This window comes from Haliotis rufescens, unplaced genomic scaffold, assembly GCF_023055435.1.
Source record: "Haliotis rufescens isolate VD_foot unplaced genomic scaffold, xgHalRufe1.0.p SCAF_38, whole genome shotgun sequence".
NCBI lineage: Eukaryota > Metazoa > Mollusca > Gastropoda > Lepetellida > Haliotidae > Haliotis > Haliotis rufescens.
Window position 1 is genome coordinate 948,637 of NW_025964090.1, and position 21,974 is coordinate 970,610.

The 21,974-nt window shown below is 40.3% G+C and overlaps 1 protein-coding gene and 1 pseudogene across 1 annotated transcript; both read left to right on the plus strand.

Moving 5' to 3' along the window:
• Window positions 1–1,754: 1,754 nt before the first annotated feature.
• On the plus strand, window positions 1,755–20,362 carry LOC125372199 (annotated as a pseudogene).
• On the plus strand, window positions 6,144–8,552 carry LOC125372178 (zinc finger protein 665-like). Its single transcript, XM_048381346.1, has one exon. It carries the CDS (start codon window positions 6,144–6,146, stop codon window positions 8,550–8,552), a length of 2,409 nt encoding a protein of 802 aa, XP_048237303.1.
• Window positions 20,363–21,974: the final 1,612 nt, after the last annotated feature.

Genomic DNA, 21,974 nt, shown 5'->3' on the forward strand with positions numbered 1-21,974 from the left:
TGTGTAGAGTTAAAAAACAGTTGAAATTTCGTGTTTCGTTGTGTCATAAACACCGAGTCAACAGTCCGTCAATATGGGAAAAATATATGAGTTTTCACGTACACATCCATAGTCCTAAAACAATTTATGAATCCTCCAAAAGACTGTCAAGTCTTGTTGCCAGGACTGTATTTCGCATGTTTAAGCTGAGACCAACATAAGGGCTCAAATTAGATAAGATAAATTCATATTAACATCATGATAAACATATATGTTTATATACTGTAAATGAAAATAAATAGAGGTTATCACACACAAGTGTGTTTGGGGATGGTAAATATCCTGCATTAGGAATAAACATTGTATTTAGCGAGCCTTGGCGTGATAACCTCTTTATCATATAATGTCATTCTTCAATTCTGTGGTTGAAAATCGCTTCCCCTCACCCACAAACATTACCTAAACATTACGAGTTTTCCTGGAATGCGCGCATGAATATTTATTGGGTCACAGGGTAAGTGATGTGTCAGTCGGAGAGTGACAGTAGCCAATATAGTTCCAACTAAAATCTGTTTCTTATACAGTGGCGAAGCAACATATACGCAAAACAACAATTGTTTTTACTTGCCTTTCGCGACAATCCATCGGTCTGTCCGCTAGAGTAACTGCCCTTTGTCAAAGGGAAGCTACTCTAACCCTAGTCTGTGAGACGTCACGGCCATGGTCAGACGTTGTTGACAGTCGGTCTGTCCTGTCATAACGTTAAGAAGTGTAGTCAGATGTACACACAGCGACAAAACGAAACAAGGTAACAATTCAAACATATTTCGGCCAAATCCAACTATTTTAATTTGTGGAAAATATTTCAGGCACAGATATGGCTACTGATCCCGCTTGGCTAGGCCTAGTGCCCTCGCAAAATTGTTTCGAAATTTATATCTCCAAAGTTGCCAAAACTTATAAAATGCCTTAGCTACGTCACAGTTAGACACTGATTTTCAGTATATTAGACTGTTCTTATGATAATGATAGAATTATCCCTGTAGTTTATCCAGATTCCCGATGGTTAATTCTGACTCGATCGCCGATGACAAGGGCGACGCCTTATTGTTTATAAACACTGAATGTAGTCACTACTTGATCTTTGATATTTGCATCTCTATCCGCATATGACCCTAACGGATATCGTTTTTATCCGTTTGCTTTATCCTGCCGAGAAACCTCCCCAGTATATGATAATATGTAATGGCTCTCTATATAATGTACATTATGTATATCTACCTCTCATGTTTATGGTTATATTTATGTCCATGTGTAGATAGTTTGTACCCTGCCCCACGAGGGTGTCTGTACAATAAAAATTCGTGATTCTTGATTCATGCTGTGTACACAGACACGTTTTCGCCTAAATATTTAATTACATGATTTTTCACTCTCTGCAAGAGGGGCGGTGAGATAGTCTAGTTGGTTCCTTACGCCGAAGACCCAGGTTCGATACCCACATGGGTACAATGTGTAAAGCCGTTTTCTGGTGTTCCCCACCGTAATATTTCTGGAATATTGCTAAATGCGGCGTCAAACCATACTCAGTCACCCACTCTCTGAAAGAAAAGCAGATTGAAATATTGGCATCCGCCAACCAGATAAACATTTGATTTCATCCAGTGTACTGCACTGCGGCATTCGGGATACCACAAGCAATTGGACTCAGCATCCAAGAATCAAAAGAGGGTTGTCACCCTCCCTATGTTCCCCTAAACTGTTCTCAAACAATTTAAACGCTCACTCGTGACCATTCTGTTCATAGTGTGTCCGGTTTGACTAACTGCGCACTAACCGTTTGCTACAAATGCCGTTTCCTATGTCATCAGCTCCAATGTCAACAGAGGGCGCTGGTCATTTGGCATTGCCAGCCATTTTTCCTGGCCTGACGAATCTGAGATATCTGCTGCTTGGCTATTGCCCCAAGAGTTTATTTGTTATATGAAGAAAGTCGGGATTTCCTGCATAAAAGCAATACTCGAATGTAAGTAATTACTACATATATTTACATCGTGAAATGACATCGTAGGTGCATCAGTATAGATCACCCACAGTCGGCCCCTGAGAAGAGTGATCGTCTGTTTCGTTTAATTAAATGGAAATGTGCGCATGTCATGTTCACAATACCTCCCCCACATTGCTCTGCAGTATTTTTTTCAGCTTAGCCAGTGAAAACGTCGCGAATGTTTAGTCATTTAATTTGAAAGGTGTCTGAAATACAGATTTAGAAGAAAGACTGTTTGAAAGGTATATTTCGTTAATAACTTTAAAAACACTAGAAGAGAGACATAACGTGTATAGTTTATCTGAAGATGCAGTAACACTTTGATTTTAATGCAGCAGAATATACCCTCCCATAAACTTTTGTGGTGTCTTTATTGCGGTATTTCTTGTGGGGTGCAGGCTAAAACGGCACCTCAGCAAAACGGCACCGATTTCTCTGGCGAAAACGGCTACTATGTCGGGCGAAAACGGAACCTCTATGTTTAATAACGATAACAACGATTTTTGTAGTAATATATAGGGTTTATTTACATGGTATTTGATGTATTGAGTACATCTGAAGCCGTAATGTGAATTTCCGATAGGTTTGGTACTCTCATTTCTTCAGCATCTTCTGACTGGAAACTGACATGAAAGTTACCGATCACCTCTTCAATGACGGGAGCTACGCATTTCACACAGCGGAAAGGGAAGTCAGTACGGCAAATTTCTCTATAACGGGCCATAGAAAGTCCGGTTCCACTGGTCACAGTTATCACATAATACAGCATGTTGATTTTTTTTCTGTCATTCTTCTCGCATGCAACACATCGAAAGGCCATTGTGAATAATTGTGATCTGACAGCACCATGTTAGGCCTCTTGAATACAGTTTCAGCTTAAATTGAGTAAAGGTACTTAAAACTTCAAAGCGTATAGTGAATAAAAGTTGGTGAGTAAATTGGAGTAGGGGGCTTATTTCTTATTTGTTTTATTTCACAATTATTTGTGTTTGTAAGAGACGATGTGAGTTTAATTTCTATTATCTTCCGTCAAAGCATGTTATGTTTTCACCATAAGTTGAGTTGCGTATAAGCTAAGTTGGATTATAGTTGGAGCAGAGGCTAATTTCTAATGTAAACTTGTTTTAACATCTCACAATTATTGGCCTTTGCAAGTTACAATGTAAGTTTAATATCATTCATTTGACCAAGGTAAAAAAAAAAATAAGGTGCCGTTTTCGCTCAAGTCGAGGTGCCGTTTTCACTCGAGTCGAGGTGCCGTTTTCGCCAATCGGTGCCGTTTGGCTGAGGTGCCGTTTTCGCTATAACCCTTTCTTGTGATACATCAAAGACATAGCACCACTGACAAGTTTCCTTTGATGTTGAGTTGTCCGCAATTATGAGAGTCACAAAATGCAGAGAATTGTGGATATCAATGTTAGTTTACCTTAAAACTACTGAAAACAACACAATTAATGTCTTGTGCTAATGCACTTTTGCTAGAGTTCAAATATCAATACAATCAAAGATATAAGTAAGGAACAAGTCTCCTGTCGTTGTCTGCAAGCAGAAATTCCCCAGATTAAATATCACGTGATGACTCTGGAATGTTGGAAACCTTTTGGGGCCATCTCTTATATTTATTTTCGTTGCTTTCTGCACTAAGTCATTACCTCAGATACACGTTTGATGTCATCAATAAAGCATTCAGCGAGGAAGTTGACAATGAAACTTATGTCTTCTAGGCTGCTCAAATGTATGCTGTGCCTGAACAGACTCTGAGATATCGGGTTACTGCTAATGTAGACATTTCGACCACCAAGTCTGACCCCACCCCTCTTTTGAATCAGTTTGAGGAAAGTCAGCTGTCTGATCATATTTCTTTCATGGCCTCAATTGGTTACGGATACACACGATCAGAAGCTATCAGTCTTGCTGCAGACTGTCATAAGTTTGAACAATAAACAGTGATGTCAGGCCTCTTGCTTGTACTACAGAGCTTTGCAAACCACAGCAAATCTATGCAGACCACAGACATCAGGTAACTGTTTCACAGCTAAACAGCCAGATAAAAACCTTCAGAGAGAAGATCTATAACTAGAATCATAGATGTCAAGGCTGTTACTGAATCTGATGTTTCTGTGGGTGTGTCTGCCAATCTGGAGGCTACAAAACGGCCAAAGAAACTGAAAGGAACACCCATAAAAAAACCTTTGAAATCACAGCCGAGAAAAATGCATCAGGAAAACCATGAAACCATGAATGCATGAAAGAAAAGCCAGTAAAGTAACCCTAGCACCCAGATTAAATTCTTCTCAGCTTGGAACTTCTTGCCTTGACATCCTGCTTGTCTGTGACGACAATATCGGCAATGGAAATGAAATTCAAGATGAAGACAAATGTTGTCAATGTCATTGTTTTCAGCAACGAGAGCTTAGAAACTGTGTAGGGGCGGTCGGGTAGCCTAGTGGTGAAAGCGTTAGCTCGTCACGCCAAAGACCCGGGTTCAATTCCCGACATGGGTACAATGTGTGAAGCCCATTTCTGGTGTCCCCAGCCGTGATATTGCTGGAATATTGCTAAAAGCGGCGTAAAACTATACTCACTCACTAGAAACTGTGTATCCCTTATGTTCACAAAATGGGTAGAGTATATGTTTGAAGGATGGGTCCATCTAAAATACTGTTGAAATGATGAAATGATTTTATTGTCCATGTCATGGCTTACCATGCAAACCAGAAGAATGAACGACTAACCACAGACCCGAAACTTCCTGTTCCACAATATACGATTTGAAACATTAAACATTAATTGGATTAAACATGTTTTCAACTAAGACTTTGTTTTGTGTTTCATATAACAACACATGAGTAGTTTATTCATCAACAGTTTAAACTTCTTGTTACACTGTCTGACTTCCAAGAACCAAGTATCTTAAGATTAAATACTAAATCAACAATATGTCAACACGGCCGATTGAGTTGACTCAATTTATTGATCCCAATGTTACTTGTATGTTGAAGTGGGAATGACCTTTTAGAAGGCATTCATTGTCACTTTGCATTGATTGTTCATTCACCACTTATGAATGTATGTTTGAAATGTAAAATGAATTTTTGAAATTTACAATGAATGTTTGAAGTGTAAAATGAACAAATTTTGGAAATGTAATAGTGCTAACAATAAATTGCTGTGAAAGTGCATGTCAGAATTTTTAGTGCTGAATAAATGATTAGAAACATGTTTGTTTGTTTTTTTACGCTTCATACCATGTATACCAGTAAAAGTTTCAAACATCATGCTTTAAGAAATAAATGGGTACGAGTCATTCAAATTTTGGTACAAGTCATCCAAAGTTTGGGACAGGTCCTTCAAATCTTGGAATGGGACAGACAAAAAAGGTACTATTACTATGGCAATGATGTAATCATGGTAATAAAGGCTTGTTTTCATAGGAATTATCAAACAGTAGCTATCATTGTTAATAATTTATAGAGTACTACCTCTATTACATGAGTAATTCCTTCTGCATCTTTGTTGCTGATGTTGGAAAGAACTGAGGTTTTCCTGCCTCACACATGCATAAGAGGCTTGGCAAGGGAAATACTATTAGTATCTCAACTAGTTATGGATAGTTGACAGTGACGATGATGTCAGTTGAAAAACTGAAGATTAATATTGTGTGGTGACATCCAAAATACAGGATATTGGCAATGACATATTTCAGAGCTATGATTTTCATCATTTGGATTCATTTTCTTTGTGACATGATTTTGATAATGGGTTTTCAATTTTATGTTATATTTGGCAAAATGGCCCAAACATTTTTTTAAATTGCTCTGGATATTCAGGCATGAGATAATCAATGTCGTCGTTCAAGTTTAATTTCATTCAGTGTGTTTCAAGATAGACTTGAGCACAGAAGCACATCATGTCAGATCAGTTGATTTGCATTGTGCATGGTGCCAACCCTAGCTGTTATTAGTGGTGTTCTTGTGGAGACATCTTTAGGAAATGCATTAACAAGATAAAGTTAAGTGACAGCTCTTTTGTTTTCAGTGAACACCATAACGTCCACAAATTGATAATGGAAACACGAGAACAAAATCCTGGCTCCGTTACTGAAACAAATTTAATCATGGACTGTGAGAGAGCAAGAAATCTCAAGAAAGAACCTGTTACTGACTCAGGTGGTAACACTGACTCTCAAAGAGCATTGCTGGAAACAGATAATCTCAAGAAACGCAAAGATTGTGAGGTTCCGGGAATTAACCCTTATCAGTGCACTGAATGTGGGAAAGAATTTACACAATCCAGTAACCTGCAGTCACACATGAGGATTCACACTGGAATCAAGCCTTATCAGTGTACCGTATGTGGGAAAGAATTTACACAATCGGGTCACCTGAGGACACACATGAAGAGTCATAGTGGAATCAAGCCTTATGAGTGCATTGTGTGTGAGAAAAGATATAAACTACCAGATCATCTGCAGAAACACATGCGTGTTCACAGTGGAATCAGGCCTTATCAGTGTGGTGAGTGTAAGAAAACGTTTACACACTCAAGTGTCCTGCGCGATCATTTGAGGATTCACAGTGGTATTAAGCCTTATCGGTGTGCTGAATGTGGGAAAGAATTTACACAGTCCTCTACCCTGCAGAAACACATGAGGATTCACAGTGGAATCAAGCCTTATCGGTGTGATGAATGTGGGAAAGAATTTACACAATCATCTACCCTGCAGAGGCACGTCAGTAGTCACATTGCTGTCACCAGAGCACTGCTGGAAACAGATCGTGCAAAGCCGTCTCATGAGTGTGGTGAGTGCGGGAAGACATTTAATCGATCAGGAGACTTGAAAAGACACATGCTTTGTCACAGTGGCATTAAACCTTATCAGTGCGATGAGTGTGGGAAAACATTTACACGATCAGGTAGCCTGAACATTCATTTGAGGATTCACAGTGAAGCGAAGCCTTATCAGTGTACTAAATGTGGGAAAGAATTTACCCAATTAGGTAGCCTGAAGATACACATGAGCAGTCACAGTGGAATCAAGCCTCATCAGTGTGGTGAGTGTAAGAAAACATTTTCACACTCAAGTCACCTGCACACTCATTTGAAGATTCACAGTGGAGTGAAGCCTTATCAGTGTGATGAGTGTGGGAAAACGTTTACACGATCAGGTAGCCTGAACATTCATTTGAGGATTCACAGTGGAGTGAAGCCTTATCAGTGTACTAAATGTAAGAAAGAATTTTCACAATCAGGTCAGCTGAAGATACACATGAGCAGCCACAGTGGAATCAAGCCTTATCAATGTGGTGAGTGTGAGAAAAGATATAAACTTCCAGGTGATCTGCGGACACACATGAGGGTTCACAGTGGAATCGAGCCTTATCAATGTGGTGAGTGTAAGAAAACGTTTACACACTCAAGTGGCCTGCATGCTCATTTGAAGATTCACACTGGAATCAAGCCTTATCGGTGTGCTGAATGTGGGAAAGAATTTTCACAATCATCTAACATGGAGAGACACATGAGGAGTCACAGTGGAATGAAGCCTTATCAGTGCACTGAATGTGGGAAAGAATTTACAGAATCGAGTAACCTGCAGTCACACATGAGGATTCACACTGGAATCAAGCCTTATCAGTGTACCGTATGTGGGAAAGAATTTACACAATCAGGTCACCTGAGGACACACATGAAGAGTCACAGTGGAATCAAGCCTTACGAGTGCATTGTGTGTGAGAAAAGATATAAACTACCAGATCATCTGCAGAAACACATGCGTGTTCACAGTAGAATCAGGCCTTATCAGTGTGGTGAGTGTAAGAAAACATTTACACACTCAAGTGGCCTGCACGATCATTTGAGGATTCACACAGGCATCAAGCCTTATCGGTGTGCTGAATGTGGGAAAGACTTTACACAATCATCTGCCCTTCAGAGACACATGAGGATTCACAGTGGAATCAAGCCATTTCGGTGTGATGAATGTGGGAAAGAATTTACACAGTCAGGTAGCCTGAAGTACCACATGAGGAGCCACAGAGGTGTCACCAGGGCATTGCTGGAAACAAAGAACCACTCTGTCACTGACACAGATGGAAACACTGGCAGTGACAGAGCATTGCTGGAAACAGGTGATTTCAAGCAAGAACCTGTTACTGACACAGATGGAAGCATTGACTGTGAAAGAGCATTGCTGGAAACTGGTGATCGCAAGAACCACTTTGTCACTGACACAGATGGAAACACTGGCTGTGAGAGAGCATTGCTGGAAACAGGGGATCTCAAGCAAGAACCTGTTACTGACACAGATGGAAACACTGGCTGTGAGAGAGCATTGCTGGAAACTGGGGATCTCAAGCAAGAACCTGTTACTGACACAGATGGAAACACTGACCTTGTGAGACCATTGCTGGAAACAGATGATTTCAAGCAACAACCTGTATCTGACACAGGTGCAAACATGGTTTTCGTTGTGGTCCGTACGGGGAAAAACTTAGACATTCGTGTAACCTGCAAAGACAAATGAAGAACCAATATAGAATCTAGCCTCAAGTACTATGTGCCGTAAATATGTACATCAAATTGCTGCAGGTGAACAAACTTGAGATAACAAACTTGGTCATGACGATATTAAATTTACTATGAGACATCACCATATATGATAGGTTTTGTTTTATATGCAGAGATGAAGATTAAGATTACTGTGTATTTTCTTGTGAACTTTGCCAGATGAAGGAAGATCTCTAAGATCTAAATGTGATTCAGTGGAGAAATACCCTGCACAATAACTTTTATAACGATGAAGAAAACTATCAGTTCATATTTAATTGTCAAACTGTAACAAATGTGACTTATGGCATTTATGATTTTTGTATCCTTTCTCTGTCAACTAAGCTTTGTTTAAAGGTGTTGATAATTGTAATATCTGATCATGGTTGCATTAAATTGGTGTGACTTGGTGCAATCTGCCAGTCTGTTCTCACACGATTTCGCTGAAATTAATGTGAAGAATATTGAATAAAATTAATGAAATAGATTTCAGACAATCCAGTGATTGATGTCATGAGCATCGATCCACCCAATTGGGATACGATGACATGCATCAACCAAGTCAGCGAGCCCGACCACCCGATCCTGTTAGTTCTTACGACAGGCATAGTCACCATTTACGGCAAGCATTGGTTGCTGAAGACCTATTCTAACCCAGATCTTCACAGGTCCTTCCTGCATGTAAACATATACACAATTTATTATTTTTGTGATTTTTATTTTCCAAGGAGATGGGTAATTACGAATCTAAAACCGTACATGAATCATGAAGACACTTTTTAATAACTTGTTACTCTATTGTTTTTCAAAGTCTTTGGTTGTCTGCTCACCAGGAACAGCGGTGAAGGTACATCCAGCTAAGTTAGTTAGTTCAATATAAGGGGCGGTGGGGTAAGACCAGAGTTTGATTGCCCACATGAGTGCAATGTGTGAAGCCCATTTCTAGTTTTCCCCAGCCATGATATTGCTGGAATATTGCTAAATGCAGTGTAAACCAAACTCACACACTATTTCAATAAATAGTCTCCAAAATAAATATAGAATCATAAAACATTTATGCTGTGATGCTGTGAAAATTGATCATTCGGCAGGAAAAAGATGGCTTTTGAAAAATGACTGCAAAAAAAATAGAATGTTTTCAGACATGTTCAGAACCACAACACACGAGAGGCTTTGTGTGTGGAACATGCAGTTCATCCATGTAGGTAGGGGGGTGTCATTGTTGATATTTGACTATTGCACTCTGAGCAATTAGAATTGTTCATTTTCCTTCTCCACAATAACAGGTAAGATCTCTACTCTTGCTTTAATGCAGTGTTTGTTATCAGATTTGGAGTGCATCATCTGCAATGTGATGAACACCTTGAGCGGTTGTCACATGTTAAGATTCATTTCCTGCTACCTACAAGACACTATAACCCATGATGCTGTTATCACCCAATCATTCAAATCCCTGTGGACCGCCTCCTCGGTCTAGTGGTAGAGCGTCCGCCCGGAGAGCGGAATGTCCGGGGTTCGATTCCCGGCTGTGTCATACCAAAAGATATGTAAAGATGATACTTGTTGTTACCCTGGCTATAGGGGCTAAAACTAAGGACTGGTGGGCTCGGAGTCAGTATACTGTGTCTGAGTGGGGTATTCATGTTACACTGCGGCATGGTATCTCAGTGAGCTAGCACTATAAATCGGCATCAGTCCAGACTAGAACGAACAGCCACACAAACACACACATGTACATGCACGTCGCTACATGAGTGCAATAATCTTGGATGCGACGTTAAACCCAATTTCACCACATTCAAATCCCTGTACCGTAAACTCCAGCTTGATCATCTGAAAGACTATATTGACAATATACTACCCCATATGAAGATTATGCAAGCACATCATGGAGGTGATGAGGAGTCTTGAGGCACCAGCCATTCCACAAGATGGGACTTTTGAGCAGCGCTCATACTTGATTGACACTAGGAGAAGACTTGTTTCAAATGCTTCTTTTTAAAATTAAAATTGTCCACATTTGACCCCAGGGTTGGCAATGTATATGTTGAAGTCTTGTGTGAACAAATACCTTGGCTTGAATGGAAGTGTCTTGGTTCTTATTTAATCTTCTATATACCATGTCAGTAAGGTCTGGTTTGACCTCCCTGGATATAATTATAATGCCATATCTTCTACAGGACAAAAGGTGGCAATTTCAGAAAGGAGGACTGTACAAGCCCACGGTCAATTAATCAGAAACAAGGCTTCTAGAATTCTAGTCCAAACAACTAATCAAAACTCTGTTTACTTGTGCCAGGCCACTGGAGTTCAAGTCTCTGACCACACAATCATAAATTGTCTACATGCTTGGGGACCAGATGTTGTATGACTGTTAACAAATTGAATCATTTTTGCCCGAAGCCAATGATGTGGGCATGACCAATTATTGATCAAATCATTTCAAACATTCATTATTTTACCACACAACCCGTTGTCTTTCTTGGTTGTTTGCACCCCTGACAATACACTGTTTCATTTGAAGTTCATTGCATTGTATTTGGACAATGATAAGTTGTCAAGAATGTAGTACTATTTAATGTGAGCAGTGGTCAGGAAGTTATTATTTTTAGATGCCGGAATTATCTGTAAACTTCCGGAATAGCATGGATGTCAAGTATTATGGAAACATGTGGAAAGTGCTGGAAGTGGACTATAAAAGTGGAGCGGGCACATGTCTGTCTCGTCTCACATTTCATCTGTGATTACATCAAGACCAGCTCTTGTCATTATCTCTTTTTACCCTGGTGTTCAGCTTAGGCCTGTCTTGGATGCTTGACCACTGTTGCAGATATGTGAATTTTCTTATCACTGAAAGTTTGGCTATCATCACTGCATCATAGTGAGTAAGTTAAACTTTAACATCGCATCAGCATAATTCAGCAATACATCATATCTTGTATTTGATACTGCAATTGAATATTGTACCACCACTCTGTTGCATATTGCCATTGTAATTGCTGTGAAGTAATTTGTATTGATTTGTAAACCTAGTTAAGTTTGTAATACAATTGTTGATTGTATACCACTTGTTGGTTGTTTGTTGGTTTCACACTAAATTCTTTTACAGATTTCTGGGTTAACATATTGTTTCAGTTTGGGAAACCAAATGTAACAAAATGCATTAACATGATAGAGGAAAGTAAAAACTCTTTTATGTTTTCAGTGAAACCATAACAACCACAAGTTGATTATGGAAATACAAAGCCAACCACAGAATCCTGACTGCTACTCAAACAAATGTAATCATGGACTGTGAGAGAGCACTGCTGGAAACAGGGGATCTCAAGAAACACAAAGATTGTGAGTTTCCAGCAAAGAAGTCTCATAAGTGCAGTGAGTGTGGGACAACGTTTCCCCGCTTGGATGCCCTGAACACTCATTTAAAGATTCACAGTGGAATGAAGCCTTATCAGTGTACTGAATGTGGGAAAGAATTTTCACAATCAGGTCAGCTGAAGATACACATGAGCAGCCACAGTGGAATCAAGCCCTACGAGTGCATAGTGTGTGAGAAAAGATATAAACTTCCAGGTGATCTGCAGACACACATGAGGGTTCACAGTGGCATAAAGCCTTATCAGTGTGGTGAGTGTAAGAAAACGTTTACACACTCAAGTCACCTGCATGCTCATTTGAGGATTCACACTGGAATCAAGCCTTATCGATGTGATGAATGTGGAAAAGAATTTACACATTCATCCAACATGAAGAAACACATGCAGATTCATAGTGAAAACAAGCCATATCAGTGTACTGAATGTGGGAAAGAATTTAAACAACCATCTTCCCTGCAGAGACACATGAGGAATCGCATCTGTGTCACCAGAGCACTGCTGGATAAAGTTCGTGCAAAGCCTTCTCATATGTGTGGTGAGTGCGGGAAGATATTTAATCATTCAAGCAACTTGAAAAGACACATGCTTTGTCACAGTGGCATTAAGCCTTATCAGTGCGATGAGTGTGGGAGAGCATTTACACAATCAGGTAGCCTGAAGACTCATTTGAGGATTCACAGTGAAGTGAAGCCTTATCAGTGTACTAAATGTGGGAAAGCATATACAAGTTCATATCAGCTGAAGACACACATGAGCAGTCACAGTGGAACTAAGCCATATCAGTGTGGTGAGTGTAAGAAAACATTTACATACTCAAGTTGCCTGAAGTCTCATTTGAGGATTCACACTGGAATCAAGCCTTATCAGTGTGCTGAATGTGGAAAGGAATATACAAATTCATGTCAGCTGAAGACACACATGACTAGTCACAGTGGAATCAAGTCTTATCAATGTGGTGAGTGTGAGAAAACATTTACACACTCAAATGCCTTGCACGTTCATTTGAGGATTCACATTGGTATCAAGCCTTATCAGTGTGCTGAATGTGGAAAAGAATTTTCACAATCATCTAATATGGAGAGACACATGAGAATACATAGTGGAATCAAGCCTTATCAGTGTACTGAATGTGGGAAAGAATTTACACAGTCAAGTAGCCTAAAGTACCACATGAGGAGTCACAGAGGTGTCACCAGGGCATTGCTGGAAACCAAGAACCACTCTGTTACTGACACAGATGGAAACACTGGCAGTGACAGAGCATTGCTGGAAACGGGTGATTTCAAGCAAAAACCTGTTACTGACACAGATGGAAACACTGGTGCTGAGAGACCATTGCTGGAAACTGATGATCTCAAGAACCACTCTGTCACTGACACAGATGGAAACAGTGAGAGACCATTGCTGGAAACCGGGGATCTCAAGCAAGAATCTGTCACTGACACAGATGGAAACACTGGCAGTGACAGAGCATTGCTGGAAACGGGTGATTTCAAGCAAGAACCTGTTACTGACACAGATGGAAACACTGGTGCTGAGAGACCATTGCTGGAAACTGATGATCTCAAGTACCACTCTGTCACTGACACAGATGGAAACACTGAGAGACCATTGCTGGAAACCGGGGATCTCAAGCAAGAATCTGTTACTGACACAGATGGAAACACTGGAGGGGCACTGCTGGAAACAAAGGATCTCAAGCAAGAACCTGTTACTCCTACAGATGGAAACATTGACTGTGAGAGAGCACTGCTGGAAACGGGATCTCAAGAACCACTCTGTCACTGACACAGAAGGAAAATTTACTGTGAGAGAGCATTACAGTAACCATGATCTGATATTATCACACCTTGAAACAAAACTTAGTTGTCAGAGAAAGGATACATATATCATAAATGCTATAATTTGAAAAAGGAAGAGATTTTTTGGATGTCAACTTCTTTATTGTGAGGAACATGACATTTCGGAGTACCGGTATATACTTACTACTAAAGTAAGTGTGGAATCATGAAATATTTATGTTATGATCAATCTTCTGAAAACTTATCTTTCGTCAGAAAAAAGATAGTTTTGAAAAATCACTGCCGGAGATAGAATGATTTCTGCAGACACAAAATGTTAATCCTTGGCCCCACACAGTGAGCCCTAGTCAATACAGCTTTACCTGGTTATTATTCCATCCAGGTTATATTGCCATGTTTTCCTCAGAACAGAGTCCTGCAGTGCAATATTCCCTGATTATAATGCCACACTTGTTATGATGCAAATGCCAATGTTTTTTGGTTTTTTTTCAGAATGTTCCAATTGCCTGGTTGTAATGCCAATTTCTGTTTAATTTTGACAACAAAATTGCAGTGTAGTTAATCTCTTGGAAATAATTCCCTCCTTATTATAAACAAACTAATTGCATTAATGTGGGTTGTTTTCACAGCTAATCCTTACACGAAGAAGTTCTAATCCCAGATACATTTCCTGCAACCTACATGGTGAGGTGAGGTGAGGTGAAATGGGGTTTAACGTCTCGTCCAAGATTATTGCACTTATATAGCGACGTGCATGTACGTGTGTGTGTGTTTGTGTGGCTGCTTGTACTAGTCCGGACTGATGCCGATTTATAGTGCTAGCTCACTGAGATACCATGCCGCAGTTTAACATGAATACCCCACTCAGACACAGTATACTGACTCCGAGCCGACAAGTCCTTGTTTTAGCCCCTTAATGCCGAGCGCCAGACAGGGTAACAACAAGTACCATCTTTTAACGTCTTTTGGTATGACGCGGCCGGGGATCGAACCCCGAACCTTCCGCTCTCCGGGCGGACGCTCTACCACGAGACCATGGAGGCGGTCTCAACCTACAAGATACCTACAACCCTTGATGCTGTTATCACCCAATCATTCAAATCCTGTACTGTAAACTCCAATTTAATCATCTGATAGACTGTATTGACAATAAACTACCCCAAATGAAGATTATGTGATATGTTTTTTCCCCACCATTAACATCATCATCATGACACAGGCATGGGCACGGGTAACCCAGTCGTCTTTGGCGCCTTGATTTGCTATGCAGAGTTGCGTCCCTTGGGCACGCCAGAAATAAATGATTGTGGGTTCGAATCCCGTTTTGCCCCAATTATGTTTGTAGGTTTGTCAGCACCATACCCGTGCTGGTGGGTGTAGAACTTGATTCTGGTAGACAATGCATGTGACGTAAATGGAACTCGTCTTAATGAGGCAATGGAACATGAAAGCCACAGCATGAATTGTACAACTCGCAAGTCACGAATATCAACAGTGTCTAAGTGCACGGTCAGTTTACTGACATGATCAGCACCATGTAATGTATGGTCAGCTCCATTCTCGACAATCAGGATTGATAACAAGGCCACTGGAAATAATGGCATCACTACCGTAAGTTTTGTCATGGACATCTGGGTCATGGTAAGACCAAGCTGTTGAGTTAGGAATTTGATGTAAATTAAATATTATTGTAGTTCTATCGATGTTTACCAAATATTTGCTTTTGTCCTCCACATTTTTCCGAAATGGAGCCTTTTGATGTGATTCACTCCTATTTAAACCTCATACTGATCAAAACAAAGGAAATGGGAGTCGGTGTTGGAACCATTAGATGGCCGAAATGAATGATTTTATGAGAGAAAGACCCTAAAATGAGAGTTTGGGTTAAAGTTACTGTTAATTTTCCAGGATGTTACAGGATGTCAGAACCGACCATTCAGTCTGGTATACTATGTCGATGATGTGATGGAGGTTTTGTTTTCATAGTGTTATGTTTATTCCGAATTGAAAACCGCCTCCATGGTCTTATGGTAGAGCGTTCGCCCGGAAAGCGGAAGGTCCGGGGTTCGATCTTCGGATGCGTCGTACCAAAAAGACGTTAAAAGATGGTACTTGTTGTTACCCTGTCTGGCGCTCGGCATTAAGGGGCTAAAACAAAGACTGGTCGGCTCAGAGTCAGTATACTGTGTGGGGTACAAATATATCCATACAAATTACTGCACGCAATTACAATGGCAGTAGACAATAGAATGGTAGTACAATATTCAATGGCAATACGTAATATGTTGACAGTGGTCAGTATCAAATACAAAAATAAAATGGTGATAGCAAAAGAATGATAATAATATATTCACCCAGCAGCGACAGTGGTCAAGCTTTCAAGATGGGCAAAGGCAAGGAATCCAGGATGATCAGTGATCCTCACAGGAAAGCTGGTCTTGATGTCATGAAATATGAGATGATGTGCGAGAGATGCAAGAGGCATGCTCTTTGCCCCTTATATACAATCTCACTAGCTTCTAGAATATTTCCTAATGCTCCACACTAGTCAACAGTATTCCGGAAGTTTACACATCACACTGGCACCTAAATATAGTTAGGGGCGGTCGTGTGGCCTAGTGGTTAAAGCGTTCGCTCGTCACGCCAGAGTTGGATTCCCGACATTGGTACAGTGTGTGAAGCCCATTTCTGGTGTCCCCCGCGGCGTAAAATCAAACTCACTCACTCACTCACTCTAAATATACTTACCTCCTCACTGCTGATTACATTAAATTATCAAACAATAGTTATTGTTATAATGTACAGAATACTACCTCCATTACATTCCACCCTCCCCCAATAATCTGCATCAAGGTTGCTGATGTTTGAAAGAAGTGTGATTTTCCTATTTCATTCATTCGCAAAAGGCATGAAAAAGGGAAATACTATCACTATCTGAACTAGGTATGAATAGTTGAAAGTGACGAGGACTTCAGTTGAAAAATCCGAAGATTATTATTGTGTGTTGACAGCCTGAATACAGGATCATGGCAATGGTGTAATTCTTAAAATTAATTATGATAATTATTGTTTGATTTTTCAATATTTGACTTTGCCCCAAGTTATTTTGAACTATGAATTTTCATCTTCCATGATCACTAGCTGGTTTCTGTTTGCAATAAGTCACTTGAAAACACATATTCCATTTTGTGTGATATGTGGCAAAATGGCCACAACTTTGTCGTGGTTCAGGTTCGAATCACATTCAATGTGTTTCAAAATGGACTTGAGCACAATAGCACATCATGCCTGATGTGTGTTAAAGTTGATGATGCATTATCATTGTGTATCAGTAAATCCTGTCATCAAACTCTGCATGGTCCCAACCCTAGCTGTTATTTGTGTTGTTCTTGTGGAAACATCTTTAGGAAATACATTAACATGATAAGTTAAGTATGTTTTCGGGGGCAAGGGTGGCTCAGTCGTCTAAGGCGCCGCGATTTGCTGTGCAGAGTTGCGTCCCTTGGGCACGCCAGAAACCTATGATTGTGGGGTTGAAATCCGGTTTGCCCCAATTATGTTTCTACGTTTGTACCACAATATGACTAGAATACTGTTAAAAGCGGCGTTAAACCCAACTCACTCACTCCCTTTTATGTTTTCAGTGGACACCAAAACATCTACCAGTTGATAATGGAAACACAAGACCAACCTCAGAACCCTGACTCTGCAACTGAAACAAATGTAGTCATGGACTGTGAGAGAGCACTGCTGGAAACCGATGATGTCAAGAAACACAAAGATTGTGAGTTTCCAGCAAAGAAGTCTCATAAGTGCAGTGAGTGTGGGATAACGTTTCCCCGCTTGGATGCCCTGAACACTCATTTGAGGATTCACAGTGGAATGAAGCCTTATCAGTGTACTAAATGTGAGAAAAAGTTTACACAATCATGTCACCTGAAGTCACACATGAAGAGTCACAGTGGAATCAAGGCTTACGAGTGCATAGTGTGTGAGAAAAGATATAAACTTCCAGGTGATCTGCGGACACACATGAGGGTTCACAGTGGCATAAAGCCTTATCAGTGTGGTGAGTGTAAGAAAACGTTCACACACTCAAGCGCCCTGCACACTCATTCAAGAATTCACAGTGGAATTAAACCTTATCGGTGTAATGAATGTGGGAAAGAATTTACACAATCATCCACCCTACAGAGACACATAAGGAGTCACAGTAAAATTGTGAAATATCTATGTGCTGATTGTGGGAAAACATTTAAACGCTCTAGTCACCTGCAGGCCCATCTGAGCATTCACACTGGAGTCCAACCATATTCGTGTAAGGAATGTGGGAGAACATTTAAAAACTTAGGTGGCATCAATAGGCACATGAGAGGTCACAATGCAGTGAAGCCTTTTCAGTGCGGTGAATGTGGGAAGGAATTTACACTTTCATCGAACTTGCAGAGGCATATGAGGTGTCACAGTGGATTCAAGCCTTATCAGTGTGATGAATGTGGAAAAGGATTTACACAGTCAGGTCATCTGAAGTACCACATGAGGAGTCAAATTAGAATCAAACCTTATCAGTGTCATCAGTGTGTGAAAACATTTACACACTCGTGTGCCCTGCAGGCCCATCTGAGAATTCATAGTGGAGTCAAGCCATATATGTGTCAGGAATGTGGGAGAACTTTCATTCAGTTATGTCACATGAAAAGGCACATGATTAGCCACAGTGGTTTGACGCCCTTTCAGTGTGGTGAATGTGGTGAACAATTTAAACTTTCATATAACCTGCAGAGACACATGAGGGATCACAGAGACACCAGTCCTGTCAGGGGAATCAAGCCTTATCAGTGTACTGAATGTGGGAAGGGATTTACACAGTCATGTCACCTGAAGTCACACATTCAGAGTCACAGTAGAATCAAACCTTATCAGTGCAATGAGTGTGAGAAAACTTTTACACATTCATGTACCCTGCAGGCACATCTGAGGATTCACAGTGGAATCAAGCCATATTTGTGTCGGGAATGTGGGAGAACGTTTACCCACTTGGATGACATGAAAAGGCACATGCGGTGTCACACTGGAGTGAAGCCTTTTCAGTGTGGTGAGTGTGGGGAAGAATTTGTGCTCTCAGGTAACCTGCAGACACACATGTGGAGTCACAGTGGAATCAAGCCTTTTCAGTGTTTTGAATGTGGGAAAGACTTTACTGAAGCATTTCGCTTGAAGTCACACATGCTCAGTCACAGTGGAATCAAGCCTTTTCTGTGTGTTGAATGTGGGAAATACTTTAAGAAAGCATGTCACCTTCAAAGACACATGGTGATTCACAGAGGTGTCACCAGAGCATTGCTGGAGACAGATGCTCTCAATCATTCTGTTACTGACACAGATGGAAACACTGAATTTGGAACAGCGTTGCTAGAAACAGATGCTCTCAATCATTCTGTTACTGACACAGATGGAAACACTGACTGTGGAACAGCGTTGCTAGAAACAGATGCTCTCAATCATTCTGTTACTGACACAGATGGAAACGCTGACTGTGGAACAGCGTTGCTGGAGACAGATGCTCTCAATCATTCTGTTACTGACACAGATGGAAATGCTGACTGTGGGACAGCATTGCTGGAGACAGATGCTCTCAATCATTCTGTTACTGACACAGATGGAAACAATGACTGTGGAAAAGCATTACTAGAAACAGATGCTCTCAATCATTCTGTTACTGACACAGATGGAAACTCTTACTTTGGAACAGCATTGCCGGAGACAGATGCTCTCAAGAAACAATCGGTTACTGACATAGATGGAAATGCTTACTGTGGGACAGCATTGCCGGAGACAGATGCTCTCAAGAAACAATCGGTTACTGACATAGATGGAAACACTCGCTGTAAGAGAGCACTGCTTGAAACAAATGATCCCAGGCAACAATCTGTTACTGATACGGGTGAAAACATGGTTTTCATTGTAGTGAATGTGGGGAAAAAAATCACGATCATGTAACCTTCAGAGACACTTGAAGAGTCAAAATAGCTTCGAATGTTATGTGCAGTAAAACTCTACATCGTAGTGCTTCAGATGAACGCACTGGAGATTACAAACTAGGTCATGACAATGTGCAATATTCTATATAACATCACTATATATGATGATTTACCATATATTTTGTACTTCCTGTACTTCTAGATATTGTTTATAGGCAGAGATTAAGATCACTGTAAGTACTTTCTTGTCAACTTCGCCAGAAATAGCAAAATTTCCATGATCTACATGTGATTCAGTGAAGAAATACCAAGTAATATAATGTTCGATAATATTGATGCAATGAATGGAAGAAATTGTATCTGTAACTCTGTTTTTACTTGGAATTATATATTTCCATCTTGTGATATGTATTTGCAGCTCTTACAATATATAATTTTTTTAAATATTAACCATAAACATGGCACTTTGTTATATTGCCGGATAATATTTATGTATGGAACAGTTTGGCGAATCACTGCACAATGCTGATTAAATTTATGTAAAGAATATTGAATGAAATTTTGAATAAAATCAATGAAAGAGATTACAAACTTAAGTCCAGATATACAATAAACACCTTGTAACCAGAAAATGTCACACACAGCTCTTCAGGTTTTGAGAAAAAAATATATCTTTAAATACTTCCTGCATATGATGTAACCTTAGATATCAGGCTTGTGATAGCCCTCTATCTAGGCAACTGACTCTTACCAGACTTTAGTTCCCGGGGTAATGTATTTATTATAGATTAAGTATGTTACACAATAGGTCCTCCAATATATTCCTGTTGCCTGACTATTATATTCACAATAACCCGACACATGTCTGGATGATGCATTGAAGAGCACAGTAGTATTCCATTTAGAATCTGAACTTATTACTTTGAGTAATACAAATTAAAGAATAGAGAGAACATTTCAGGTCAGCGGGGAGACTCGCACTGCCACCGCTCCACTCTCTGACAACAAACAAAATACTATCATCCTAACTCTTTGTCCTCTTTGTCTTTTTCGGGTGCATGGCCGGCCCAGTCGTCAAAGGCACCGAAATCCTCTGTGCGTCCCTTGGGCACGCCAGAAACGCCAAAAACCTATGATTGTGGGTACGAATCCCGGTTCGCTCCGATTATGTTTCTAGGTTTGTCAGCACCATACCCGTGCTCATGGGTTTCACCGAAGTGGTAAACGTCTAAGACCTGCATCACTTCAGGCTTTCCTCCTAAATTAAGCTGACACGCCATAATTTAACTGGAATACTGTTAAAAGCGGCGTTAAACCCAACTCACTCACTCACTCACTCTTAGTCTGTTTCTGTTTTACCAGTACCAAACCCGAAAAGAGTCATATCTCTTTGTCTCTTTGTTTCAGTTGTCACAGCTGTGAAATGAGCCATAACTCTTAGTCTCTTTGTCCCTTTGTTTTAATTTAATGTGCCTTTTACTAATTTGCATTTTGTCAATTTATGGTTCAAAGAATACAACCGTGCTTCTCTTGACTAACCTGCTCCCATTAGCCATCTGGTCAGTCTTGCATTCAGAGAGTATCAGGAATATTCCATGTTCCAAAAGATATTAAATAAGTATTTGCAATCACTTGAGTATTTTTACTACTCCCGTATCAGATTAGAAAAGAGTTATTCGTGAGCATTACTCACAGGTCTTTGCTTCACCAGTGTAGGGCAGTCGGGTAGCCTAGTGGTTAAAGCGTTCGCTTGTCATTGTGAAGACCCGGGGTCGATTCCCAACATGGGTACAATGTGTGAAGCCCATTTCTGGTGTCCCTCGCAGTGATATTGCTGGGATATTGCTAAAAGCAGCGCGAAACCATACTCACTCACTTACTTCACCAGTGTACTGTTATCCTTTTATTACCAATCCTTCGTTACACTCTTGCAACAACAAAATCCTATCAGGAGTTCTGAGTTACAGAATGTCATACAATGTTTGTATTCCATTTATATGTATTAAAATACCCTTGTTATAATATACAACTTATTCACAATTTTTACACTTTACATCTTCAACTAGATGGGTAAAGACACATTTCAACAACTTGTTACTCTATTCTTATTCAGGGGCCACGGGTGGCCCAGTCGTCTAAGGCGCCGCGATTCGCTGTGCAGAGTTGCGTCCCTTGGGCACGCTAGAAACCTATGATTGTGGGTTCGAATCCCGGTTCGCCCCGATTATGTTTCTAGGTT